Here is a 13,124-nt window from a genome sequence, read left to right as displayed (position 1 = left end):
AGGGGGAAAAGGAGGTTGGCTCACAAATAGAGAAAGCTTGGAGACAGTGCGAAAGGGAGGATAGGCAGGTGATAGAGAAGGGAGGCGCTCAGACTGATTGTTTGAGATGTGTCTCTTTTAATGCGAGGAGTATTATGAATAAAGTGGATGAGCTTAGAGTGTGGATCAGTGCTTGGAGCTATGATGTTGTGGCCATTTCAAAGACTTGGATGGCTCAGGGGCAGGAATGGCTACTTCAAGTGCCAGGCTTTAGATGTTTCAGAAAGGATAGGGAGGGAGGCAAAAGAGGTGGGGGCGTGGCACTGCTGATCAGATATAGTGTCATGGCTGCAGAAAAGGAGGAAGTCATGGAGGGGTTGTCTACAGAGTCTCTGTGGGTGGAAGTTAGGAAAAGGAAGGGGTCAATAACTCTACTGGGTGTTTTTTTATAGACCACTCAATAGTAACAGGGACATTGAGGAGCAGATAGAGAGACAGATTCTGGAAAGGTGAAATAATAACAGGATTGTTGTGATGGAAAATTTTAATTTCCCAAATATTGATTGGCATCTCCCTAGAGTGAGGGTTTTAGATGGGGTAGAGTTTGTTAGGTGTGTTCAGGAAGGTTTCTTGACACAATATGTAGATAAGCCTACAAGAGGAGAAGCTGTAATTGATCTGGTATTGAGAAATGAACCTGGTCAGGTGTCAGGTCTCTCAGTGGGAGAGCATTTTGAAGATAGTGATGACAATTCCAACTCCTTTACCACAGCACTGGAGAGGGATAGGAACAGACAAGTTAGGGAAATGTTTAATTGGAGTAAGGGGAAATATGAGGCTATCAGGCAGGAACTTGGAAGCATAAATTGGAAACATACGGAAGAAATGTGGCAAATATTCAGGGGATATTTGTGTGGGGTTCTGTGTAGGTATGTTCAAATGAGACAGGGCAAGGATGGTAGGGTACAGGAACTGTGGTGTACAAAGGCTGTTGTAAATCCAGTCAAGGAGAAAACAAGAGCTTACAAAAGGTTCAAAAAACTAGGTAATGATATGAATCTAGAAGATTATACGGCTAGCAGGAAGGAGTTTAAGAATGTAGGAAAGCCAGAAGGGGCCATGAGAAGGCGTTGGCGGACAAGATTAAGGAAAACCCCAAGGCATTCTACAAGTATGTGAAGAGCAAGAGGATAAGACGGGTGAGGATAAGACTAATCAAGTGTGTATGGAACTGGAGGAAATAGCGGAGGCACTTAATGAATACTTTGCTTCAGTATTCATTACGGAAAAGGATCTTGGCGATTGTAGGGATGACGGCAGTGGACTGAAAAGCTTGAACATGTAGATATTAAGGAAGAGGATGTGCTGGAGCTTTTGGAAAGCATCAAGTTGGATAAGTCACTGGGACCGGAGGGGATGTATCCCAGGCTACTGTGGGAAGCGAGGGAAGAGATTACTGAGCTTCTGGCAATGAATTTTGCATCATCAATGAGGATGGGAGAGGTTCCAGAGGATTGGAAGGTTGCGGATGTTGTTCCCTTATTCAAGAACGGGAGTAGGGATAGCCCAGGAAATTATAGGCCAGTGAGTCTTATTTCAGTGGTTGGTAAGTTGATGGAGAAGATCCTGAAAAGCAGGATTTACGAACATTTGGAGAAGCATAATATGGTTAGGAATAGTCAGCATGGCTTTGTGAAAGGCAGGTCGTGCCTTACAAGCAACTGAAATTTTTGAGGATGTGACTAAACACATTGATGAAGGAAGAGCAGTAGTTGTAGTGTATATGGATTTCAGCAAGGTATTTGATAAGGTACCCCATGCAGGGTTTATTGAGAAAGTAGGGAGGCATGGGATCCCAAGGGACATTGCTTTGTAGATTCAGAACTGGCTTGCCTACAGAAGGCAATGAGTTGTTGTAGACAGGTCATATTCTGCATGGAGGCCAGTGACCAGTGGTATGCCTCAGGGATCTGTTCTGGGACCCCTACTCTTTATGATTTTTATAAATGGCCTGGATGACGAAGTGGAGGGATGGGTTAGTAAATTTGCTGATGACACAAAGGTTGGGGGTATTGTGGATAGTGTGGAGGGCTGTCAGAGGTTACAACGGGACATTGATAGGTTGCAAAACTGGGCTGAGAAGTGGCAGATGGAGTTCAACCCTGATAAGTGTGAGGTTGTTCATTTTGGTAGGTCAAATATGATGGCAGAATATAGCATTAATGGCAAGATTCTTGGCAGTGTGGAGGATCAGAGGGATCTTGGTGTCCGAGTCCATAGCATATTCAAAGCTGCTATGCAGGTTGACTCTGTGGTTAAGAAGGCCTTCATTAACCATGAGACTGAGTTCAAGAGCTGAGAGGTAATGTTGCAGCTATATAGGACCCTAGTCAGACCCCACTTGGAGTACTGTGCTCAATTCTGGTCACCTCACTTACAGGAAGGGTGTAGAGGAGATTTACAAGGACGTTGCCTGGATTGGGGAGCATGCCTTATGAGAATAGGTTGAGTGAACTCGGCCTTTTCTCCTTGGAGCGATGGAGGATGAGAGGTGACCTCATAGAGGTGTACTACCGTAGTTAATGAAAGGCATTGATCATGTTAATAGACAAAGGCTTTTCCCCAGGACTGAAATGGCTAGCATGAGAGGGCATAATTCTAAGGTGCTTAGAAGTAGGTACAGAGGAGATGTCAGGGGTAAGTTTTTTACACAGAGAGTAGTAAGTGCATGGAATGGGCTGCCAGCAGTGCTGGTGGAGGTGGAAACGATAGGATCTTTTAAGAGACTCCTGAATGGCTACGTGGAGCTTAGGAAAATAGAGGGCTATGGGTAAAGCCTGGGTAGTTCTAAGGTAGGGGCATGTTCGGCACAACTTTGTGGGCCAAAGGGCCTGTATTGTGCTGTAGGTTGTCTATGTTTTTATGGAAGGTCTGAAGGTAGACAAGTCACCTGATCTAGATGGATTACCCCAGGGTTCTGAAAGATATAGCTGGTGGATAGCTGGTGATTGTGGAGATATTAGCAGTGATCTTTCAAAAATCAATAGATTCTGGAATGGTTCTAGATGACTGTAAAATCACAAATATAATGCTCCTATCTTTTAGAAAGGAGGGAGGCAAAAGAGGGGAAATTATAAGCCAGTCATTGGTAAAACAGTCTATTATGAAGGATGAGAGTATATTTAATATGGAAAAGGATAGGTCTGGTCTGTGGATTGAGATTCTAGATTGGAGAAAGGCCAATTGATTGATCTGACAAGTGTAGATTGGGATATGCTGTTTTCTGGCAAGGGTATACTTGGAAAGTGGGAGGCCTTCAAAAACAAAATTTTGAGAGTACAAAGCTTGTATGTGCCTATCATAATGAAAGGTAAAGAAAACAAGTGTAGGGAACAACAACACACACAAAGTGTAGGGAACCTTGGTTTTCAAGAGTTATTGAGGCCCTGGTTAAGAGAAAAAAGGAGGTGCTTATAGGCAAGTAGGAACAAATGAGGTGGTTATAGAGTACAAAGAATGCAAGAGAGCAATTAAGAAGAAATCAGCAAGACTAGAGGTTGAACGTAGAAGATTGAGAGGAAATTTGATAGAGGTATACAAAAGTATAAGGGACTATAAGGTAAATGCACTCAGACTTTTTCCACTGAGGTTGGGTGGGGGTGGGACTACAACCAGAGGTCAAGGTTTAAGGGTGAAAGGAGAAATGTTTAAGGGGAACATGAGGTGAAACTTCTTCACTCAGAGGGTTGTGAGAGGGTGGAATGAGCTGCCAGCATAAATAGTCCATGTGAGCTCAATTCAACATTTAAGAGAAGTTTGGATTGGTATATAGATAGTAGGGATATGGAGGGCTATGGTCTGGGTGAAGGTCATTGGGAGTAGGCAGCTTAACTGATTTCAGCATGAACTAGATGAGTTGAATGGCCTGCTTCTGTGCTGTACTTCTCTATGACTCTATATTTCTATAAAAGAAGGCATGAGATGCTTGAGCAGTCAAGGTGAAGGAGAAGAGATTCTAGATATGTTAAGAGTAAAAGGATTGCAAGGGGCAAAACAGGTCCTCTGGAAGACCAGAATGGTAATCCATGTGTGGAGCCAAAACAGATTGTGGACATCTTAAATGAATTCCTTGCATCTGTATTTACTCAGGACAGAGAAACAGAGTTTATAGAAGTGATGCAAAGCGGCATCAACTTCATGGACCCTATACAGATTACAGAGGAGGTGTTTAATACCCTGAGGCAAATTGGGGGGACAAATCCCCAGGACCTGACAAGGTGTTCCCTTGGACACTACAGGAGACAAGTGGAGAAATTGTCGGGGTCTAGCAAAGCTATTCAAAACATCCTTAGCAACAGGAGAGGTACCAGAGAGTTGGAGGATAGTTAATGTTGTTCTGTTGTTTGAAAAGGCCCTAAATATAAAGCTGGAAGCTATAGGCTGGTGAGTCTGACGTCAGATGTGGGAAAGTTAGTGGAAGGTATTCCAAGGGACCAGATATATAAGTTTTTGAATATATCATAGAAACATAGAAAACCTACAGCACAATGCAGGCCCTTCGGCCCACAACGCTGTGCTGAACGTGTACTTAGTTTAGAAATTACCTAGGGTTACCCATAGCCCTCTATTTTTCTAAGCTCCATCTACCTATCCAAGAGTCTCTTAAAAGACACTATTGTATCTGCCTCCACCACTGTCGCCGGCAGCCCATTCCACACACCCACCACTCTCTGCGTAAAAAAAACTTACCCCTGACATCTCCTCTGTACTTACTTCCAAGAACCTTCAAACTGTGCCCCCTCGTGACAGCCAGCCATTTCAACCCTGGGAAAAAGCCTTTGATTAACCATACGATCAATGCCTCTAATCATCTTATGCACCTCTGTCAGGTCACCTCTCATCCTCCGTCACTCCAAGGGAAAAAGGCCGAGTTCACTCAGCCTATTCTCATAAGGCATGCTCCCCAATCCAGGCAACATCCTTGAAAATCTCCTCTGCACCCTTTCTTTGGTTTCCACATCCTTCCTATAGTGAAGTGACCAGGACTGACCACAGTACTCCAAGTGGGGTCTGACCAGGGTCCTATATAGCTGTAACATTACCTGTCAGCTCTTGAACTCAATCCCACACCCTCTTAACTACACAGTCAACCTACGCAGCAGCTTTGAGTGTCCAATGGATTCAGACCCCAAGATCCCTCTGATCCTCCACACTGCCAAGAGTCTTACTATTAATGCTATATTCTGCCACCATATTTGACCTACCAAAACGAATCACCTCACACTGTAGACGTGGACTGATTAATGATAGTCAGCATAGCTTCATACCTGGTAGGTCATGTCTAACCAATGTTAAATAGCTTTTTGAGTAAGTTACCAGGAAAGTGGATGAAGGCAATTTAGTGGATGTTGTCTACATAGATTAGTAAGGCGTTTGACAAGGTCCCACATGGGAGGCTGGTCAAGAAGGTTCAGTTGCTTAGCATTCAGGATGAGGCAATAAATTGTATTTGACATTGGCTTTGTGAGAGAAGCCAGAAAGTGGTAGTAGAGGGTTATCTCTCTGACTGGAGGCCTGTGACTAATGGTGTGCCACAGGGATCAGTGCTGGGTCCTTTTGTTGTTTGTCATCTATATCAATGATCTGGATGATAATATGGTTAACTGGATCAACGAATTTGTGGATGACACCAAGGTTGGGGGTTTCAGCTGGGAAAATGGGCAGATGGAATTTAATGCGGACAAGTGCGAGGTGTTGCACTTCAGTAGGACCAATCAGGGTAGGTCTTACACGGTGAGCGGTCGGGCACTGAGGAGTGTGGTGGGACAAAGGGATCTAGATATACAGTCCAGAATTCATTGAAAGTGGTGTCACAGGTAGATAGAGTTGAAAAGAAAGCTTTTCACACATTAGTTTTCATAAATCAATGTATTGAGTACAGAAGAAGTGGTTTTGCCAGGTCTGGAGGACCTAGTTATAAGGAAAGATTGAATAGGTTAGGACTGTATTCCTCAGAATGTAGAAGATTGAGTGGAGATTTGATAAAGGCATACAAAATTATGGGGGGCATAAAAAGGGTAAATGCAAGCAGGCTTTTTCCACTGAGGTTATGGGTGAAAGGTGAGAAGTTTAAGGAGACCATGAGGGGAAACTTTTTCACTCAGAGGGTCATGAGAGTGTGGAATGAGCTGCTAGCACAAGTGGTGCATGCTCAATTTCAACATTTAAGAGAAGTTTCGATCGGTACATGAATAGTAGGGGTATGGAGGGCTATGGTCCCAGAGCAGGTTGATGGGAATAGGCAGTAGAAATAGTTTTGGCATGGACTAGATGGGTCAAATGGCCTGTTTCTGTGCTGTACTTTTCTACAACTCTATAACATGGAGGTTAATAGTTCTCAATTTGTTAGGCCGTCAAAGGTTATGGAAAAGGCACGAGTATGGGGCTGAGAGGGAATAATAAATCAGCCATGGCTGAATGGCAGAGCAGACTCAGTGAGCCAAATGGACTGATCCTGCTCTTATTTCTTCTATGTTATGGTCTAATTGTTGGTGCAATATCAAACCTGCTTTGATGCTAAACTGCACTGAGATTGCATGCCATTGAGGACACCAAAATTGGAAAAGTCCCAAATTTGAGAAGGATTCTCCACATTCACCAAGCCAATTTTTTTGAGATCAAAAACGAGATATAAATTAGTTAATGCAATTTCCTACATTTTCTTTGAAGTTGCCCCATGGTTCCGGAAGGTCATGGACATCGGACCATTAGACAGACAGATCCACACTCCAGTGTGAGGAATAATTCTTTGGTCACTGGGAGGAGACAGCTGAGAAGGACCTGTTTTGAAATTAAGTCAATGGGCTTTTCTTGAAGATGCTCTTGCCCTCAGCACCCCATGGCAAATCTTCTTCACAGCTAAGGGAGATGAGATTGTGGATTTGTAACTGCAGTCCTTCCCACCAAGTTTCAGAATTTACGTGGGGATGTTGTCTGTATTCAAGGTATTATTTTTCTCCCAAGTGGGACATGGCCTTCAGGGTTGCCAGTGAGATCAGTCTGGAGGTTCAAGCAGTGTACGGTTGGGGTGCTCCAGGTTACTAGGGAGACCAAGCGCGGCGATCGAAGAGCGGCTGCGGATGCCGCAATGGCCGGATCTCCAGCGTTCAGCTCCGGCAGGGCCGGCTCTCGGCTGCCCCCTGGAGCCCCGCCTGTGTCAGTGAGGCCTCTGCCGTCCCGGCAAATCTCGCGGTACTTGCAATGACAGGGACGTCGCCATCTGGCTGGGCCGCACGGTAAGGTCCTTGGCTGCGCTTAGTCAGCTGCGTTCCCCTCATGGATGAAACCGACACCAGCGACGCAACCAAAAACAGACCTCCAGTAGAAATGATATGTTTATTTCTTGGCAGTGTTAGCAGAAGGGGGGCCTTGGTGCTGGGTTCAAAGCTAAAGCGGTAAAGTTGAGAGAGCCCGGGATAAAGAGAGCGGGGTTGGAGGGAGAAAGTGAGGCTCGGGATAGGGATAGAGAGAGAGAGAGAGAGAGAGGGAGAGGGAGGGAGGGAAAGAGAGAGAGAGGGAGGGAAAGAGACGCAGGATAGTTATGCCATTTTTCTGGTTTCTGTCGAGTGACATCCGCATTTCTCTGCGCACCAGTATTCATTCGGTTTACACTATTAAGTTATGCTGCTATCTGTTTTTCCTACCAAAGCGCATAATCGCAAGTTTTGTCACATTATGTTTCACCTTGCCCAAACATTTAACTATCTTTTTGCAGACTTATATTCTCCTCACAAGTTCCTTTCCCAGCTGAGTTGTGTATCATTCCCAGACGAGATCTGGGACAGTAGGAAGACTATGAGAGGGGCTTGGAATAGGTAGATTGAAGAAAAGACTACAGCTGGGAATTATAGAGAGAGGGCAAACTGAGAGGGAGACCCAAGACTGAGAAAGACCTTGAAAAGAGAACCAAATAGAGGAAGAGAGAGAGATTGAGAAACCATCTCCAATGTGATACAAAAAGATGACTAAACTGATGGTGTTGCTTTATTTCTGATGAATGCTTGGGATGAATAATGTTCCATCCAACCCTACTACATTTGTTCCCCACACTAATTTGGTTGCCGCACTTAACACAATGTTATACAGGGTTAACACAAGGAAATCTGCAGATGCTGGAAGTTCAAACAACACACACAAAATGCTGGTGGAACACAGCAGGCCAGGCAGTATCTGTAAGGAGAAGCACTGTCGACGTTTCAGGCCGAGACCCTTTGTCAGGACTAACTGAAAGGAGAGATACTAAGAGATTTGGAAGTAGTGGGGGGAGGGGGAAATGTTGTTATACAGGGTTCACTGCACTGGACTCTTTCACCCAGTAGCCCTCCATGAGTGGCAACTGAGCTTCAAGACAGTGATTCCTTAGGACTTGACCCCAGAATTAGCTTGACAGCCTGTGACAGTATTTGAAATCTGACATTCAGAGATATTTAAGAACAGTGGATTTAAAATTAATAGTAAATATACTTTAAAACTCTTTAAACTACCATCAATAAAAAATATAAAGTTAGATGGACAAAAAAACTTGAACCTGATTATTTTTTTAATGAAGCTTGGCATTTGAACATATCCACTTGGGTTAGGAGATAGTGCCAACAGTGCCCTTGAACTCAGTGAGGATTCCAGCAGGAGGGAACTGCATTAGCATCTGACATGCAATCCTTCATCCTCTAACTTTATATGGCAGTTGGCAGGCTAACTTAAAGGTGCATTATCACCACCAACTGGATTGGAGTGTGATATAGAGAATTGGCCCTCTTCCTTCCCCCTCCCCCTTTTCCTTCCTCTCCCCTCCCCCTTTTCCTTCCTCTCCCCCTCCTCCTTCCCCTCCTCCTTCCCTCCCCTCACCTCCCCCTGCCTCCCCTCCTCCCTCCCCTCACACTCCCACTCTCCCTCAGTCTCCACAACCCTTTCATACTCTCACTCTCTCTCTTAGCATATGTGCTCTAGTTTTAGACACCCCTACCAGGGAAAACAGATCTGGCCTATCTCTTGGTAACCCAAACCCCAAATCTTGTACCTTGACCTTATCTTGGTTCCTGTTCAGTTTGTTTTTTTCTCAGTGGCATCCTGCAGTGTTTGCATTCCACACTTTGCTCAACAGCTGGTAGCTGCAATTTCTCCAGGTGCTCCACTTACCCTAGATGTGATTGTCCCCGAGATTGATGCTGTCCATAAATTGCTGCTCCTTGCAGGTAGCAAGTCACCTATAGTTCTAATGATTGCAGTTGTTCTAGTCAACTCTTGTTTAATATAAATCACTGAAAGAACTGGTGTGCTGAAGAGTGAAAGACTATTTAGTAAGCTAAAAATAACACAGAAGTCTCATGCACATTGTCTGACGTGGAAAGGTCCTACTGTAAAGAAAACAATGATAGTGATCTTGTATTTATATTACTATTCACATCAATATTTTTGTGATAATTGTAAGCTAACACCATTGTATAATTTACAGATTACTTAGAATGGTATGCTAATTACTTGAGTGATGAAGTGGTTTGCTTTATTTTCCAGGGGTGCCATGTGTATTTGACTAATTATCACTAAGATGACTGAAACAGAGGCTGATGTCCCTCCCCCTTCTCTTGTCATCCAGTCTAAGACTCATAAAGACACTATTTTGACTAATTTTGAAGAACAAAGAAAAAGAGATTTTTTATGTGACATTACTCTGATTGCTGAGGATGTTCACTTCAAAGCCCACAAAGCGCTGCTTGCTGCCAGCAGTGAATATTTTTCCCTGATGTTTGCTGATGAGAGCCAGCAAGGCCAGGCTATCTATATGCTTGATGGAATGGCTGCAGACACCTTCAGCGCCGTGCTGGAATTCATATACACCGGTCGTCTGAATGTCACAGAAAGGTCCATTCAGCATATAGTGACTACAGCTGAGGTTCTGAAAGTGAATGATTTGATCAAGGCATACTCAGACTATCAAGATAACCATTTACGTGTTAAGGTATCCCTAGCTTCCAATGGAATCAAGGTGGTCGTTGTGGAACCCAGTGTTGAGGATAATCAGCCTTCAAAGCCAAAACGCAAGAGGGGAAGGCCCCGAAAATGTGAGCAAGTGCAAGTCAAAAGCAATGACGTTGACAGTGAGCCTCTGAATGGCCCACAGGAACATCAGAACAAACTTGGACAGTCCACAGAAGAAATTAATTGTAAAATAAACTGTAAGGACAACAGTGCAGGGAAACAAAGCAGTAAGCTGTCAGAATCGGAAGCCTGTCTCAATATTGGGACAGGTGCGGAGTCCCCCTTACAAGACGGTTATGAACATAGAATAGCAACATTGGTGGGTCACAGCCGCTATAGCAACCGTAGAATTCAAAGGCCCATTAAGTTAATGGGCTACAAACTTGGAACGGTGGAAGAAGAAGAGGAGAAAGTAAGGAAGCGAGGACGAAAGAGGAAGTATCCAGATATAGAAGCTAGATGTAAAGACTGTGATAAAGTATTTAAGAATCACCACTTCTTGACTATACATCGAAGAACGCACACAGGTGGGAAAAAAATAATCATTCTTGTGTTTGGAAGAATTCTTTAACAGTGGTCTGGAGCACTTGCCCTATTCTTAGCATATGTGCTAAGCATATGGATTTAACCTATAGGAGCCCATGGTATTACAAGAAAGGCACTAGCATGGACAGAAGATTGGATGACTGGCAGGTGATAAAGAGTGGGAATAAAGGGGGCCTTTTCTAGTTGGCTGCTGGTGACTAGTGATGTTCAGCATGAGTTGGTGTTGGGACCACTTCTTTTCATGTTATGTATTAATGATTTGGATAATGTAATTGATAGTTTTTGGCCAAGTTTGTGGACAATACAAAGATAGGTGGAAGCGCAGGTAGTGTTAAGGAAACAGGGAGTCTGCAGAAGGACTTAGACAAATTAGGAGAATGGTCATGGAAGTGGCAGATGGAATACAGTGTCGGGAAATATAGGGTAATGCACTTTTTCAGAAATTAAAGGTGCAGAGAAACTTCAAAGTCCTAGTGCAGGCCTTGAAGATTAAAAGAGTAAAGTCGATGTTTCAGGCCAAGACCCTCCTGCTGAAGAGTCTCGGCCTGAAATGTTGACTGTACTTTTTTCCATAGATGCTGCCTGACCTCCTGAGTTCCTCCAGCATTTTGTGTGTGTTGCTTGGATTTCCAACATCTGCAGGTTTTCTCTAGTTTGTGCTTAAAGATTAACTTGCAGGTTGAGTTGGTGGTGAGGAAGACAAATGAAATGTTAGCTTCATTTCTAGAGGACTAGAATATAAGAGCAAGAATGTAATGCTGAGGCTTTATAAGGCATTGGTCAAACTGCACTTGGAGTATTGTGGGCAGTTTTAAGCCCCTTATCCAAGAAGGGATGTGCAGGCATTGGAGAGGGTCCAGAGGAGGTTCACGATGATCCCGGGAATGAGGAGCAGTCTGGGCCTGTATTTGCTGGTGTTTAGAAGATGAGGGTGGATCTCATTGAAACCTATTGAATATTGAAAGGCTAGATAGAGTGGACGTAGTGAAGATGTTTGGAGTAGTGAGGGAGTCTAGGACTAGAGGGCCCAGCCTCAGAATGCAAGGATGTCTCATTAGAATGGAGATGAGGAGGAATTTCTTTAGCCAGAAAGTGGTGGATCTGGAATTCATTACTGCAGATGGCTGTGGAGGCAAAAACATTGGGTATTAAAGTGGAACCTGATAGGTTCTTGATTAGTAAGGGCCTCAAACATTACGGGGAGAAGACAGGAGAATGAGGTTGAGTTGGATAATAAATCAGCCATGATGGAATGGTGGAGCAGACTCAATGGACCATATTGGGCAAGGGGACAAGAAGTTGAACGGTAAGTTAACAACTTAGAATCTTCTCCTTATAAATCTGCAGGGGAATATGAACTAATATTGTATGTTTTGTTCAATGCACGTGTATGTACTGCAGTTTGAATACACACTCAGTGCCCATTTTATTAGGTACATCTGTACACCTCATTAATACAATATCTAATCAGCCAATCATGTGGCAGCAACTCAGTGCATAAGAGGTACAGTTGCTGTTCTGACCAAACATCAGAATGGGGAAGAAATGTGATCAAAGTGACTTTGACTGGAATGATTGTTGGTACCAGAAGGAGTGGTTTGCATGTCTCAGAAACTGCTGATATGGAACTTTCATGCACAACAGTCTCTAGAGTCTACAAGGAATGGTGTGAGAAACCCAAAAAAAATCCAGTGAGCAGCAATTCTGTGGGCGAAAATGCCTTGTTAATAAGAGAGATAGGAGATAAATGGCCAGACTGACGGGAATGTGACAGTAACTCAAATAACTATGCATTACAACAGTGGTGTGCAGAAGAGGATCTCTGAATGCACATCGTGCTGAACCTTGAAGTAGATGGGCTACAGCTGCAGAAGAGCACAAACATAAACTCAGTGTATATTAAATCTGTCCTTTTTAATTAAACAATTTATCTAGCATATTTGACTCCAAAATACTATCTCTGATGTGATTACCTCTGAGGTCAATACCACTTTTTTATTTGTCCTCCATGCTTGAAGAATTATACTTTGAGACTCACCTTCCAGGCCAGTAGACTTCACATTCTGTTTCACATTTCAGGCCTGTGAAACCCCAGCTGCTTCTTCCACAGCACATCTAATCCTTACTCTTTACTACCGTACATTATGGGTGTACAGTGTGTTCTCAATCTGCTTCAATGTCTTTTACAAAGTTTAGATACTGATACAATTGAGACATGAGGAACTTAATCACACATTCTGGTCTTCACAATATTGATAACATTTCCGTTGAGCTATTAGTGTTACTGGAGTACCGACCGTCTCAGCTTTTGTTACAAATATGACGTGATTCTCCTTGAACATATGTGACATTTACAGAAATGCAATTGATTACAGAGCAATCTTCACTGTTCTTATGGTTCACTTGCACTCGGAGCAAGTATCCTCAAGAAGTTATTTGAATTTCTCAGTAGTCTTCACAAGATAATTCTTAGGACCATCTCAGTATGCAAGCACCATCATACATATCTTTCCTCCTTGCTGATTGAATCATGAACTGCCTTTCCTCCAGTTTTCATTCTAACC

The 13,124-nt window shown here is 43.5% G+C and overlaps 1 protein-coding gene across 1 annotated transcript in view; it reads left to right on the top strand.

The window, feature by feature from the left end:
- The first annotated feature begins 7,225 nt into the window (after positions 1–7,225).
- Positions 7,226–13,124, top strand: part of zbtb24 (zinc finger and BTB domain containing 24) — a 40,315-nt gene continuing 34,416 nt past the window's right edge. Inside the window, exons 1-2 of the mRNA XM_073055890.1 lie at positions 7,226–7,274; positions 9,550–10,541. Coding sequence (XP_072911991.1) covers positions 9,584–10,541 — 958 coding nt within the window. The 5' untranslated portion in view covers positions 7,226–7,274; positions 9,550–9,583. The remainder of the gene's footprint in view (positions 7,275–9,549; positions 10,542–13,124) is intronic.

Source organism: Hemitrygon akajei, chromosome 9 (assembly GCF_048418815.1).
Source record: "Hemitrygon akajei chromosome 9, sHemAka1.3, whole genome shotgun sequence".
In the NCBI taxonomy this organism is placed as follows: domain Eukaryota; kingdom Metazoa; phylum Chordata; class Chondrichthyes; order Myliobatiformes; family Dasyatidae; genus Hemitrygon; species Hemitrygon akajei.
Note: the sequence above shows the minus strand (reverse complement) of the source record. Positions and strands in the feature narration are given on the sequence as shown.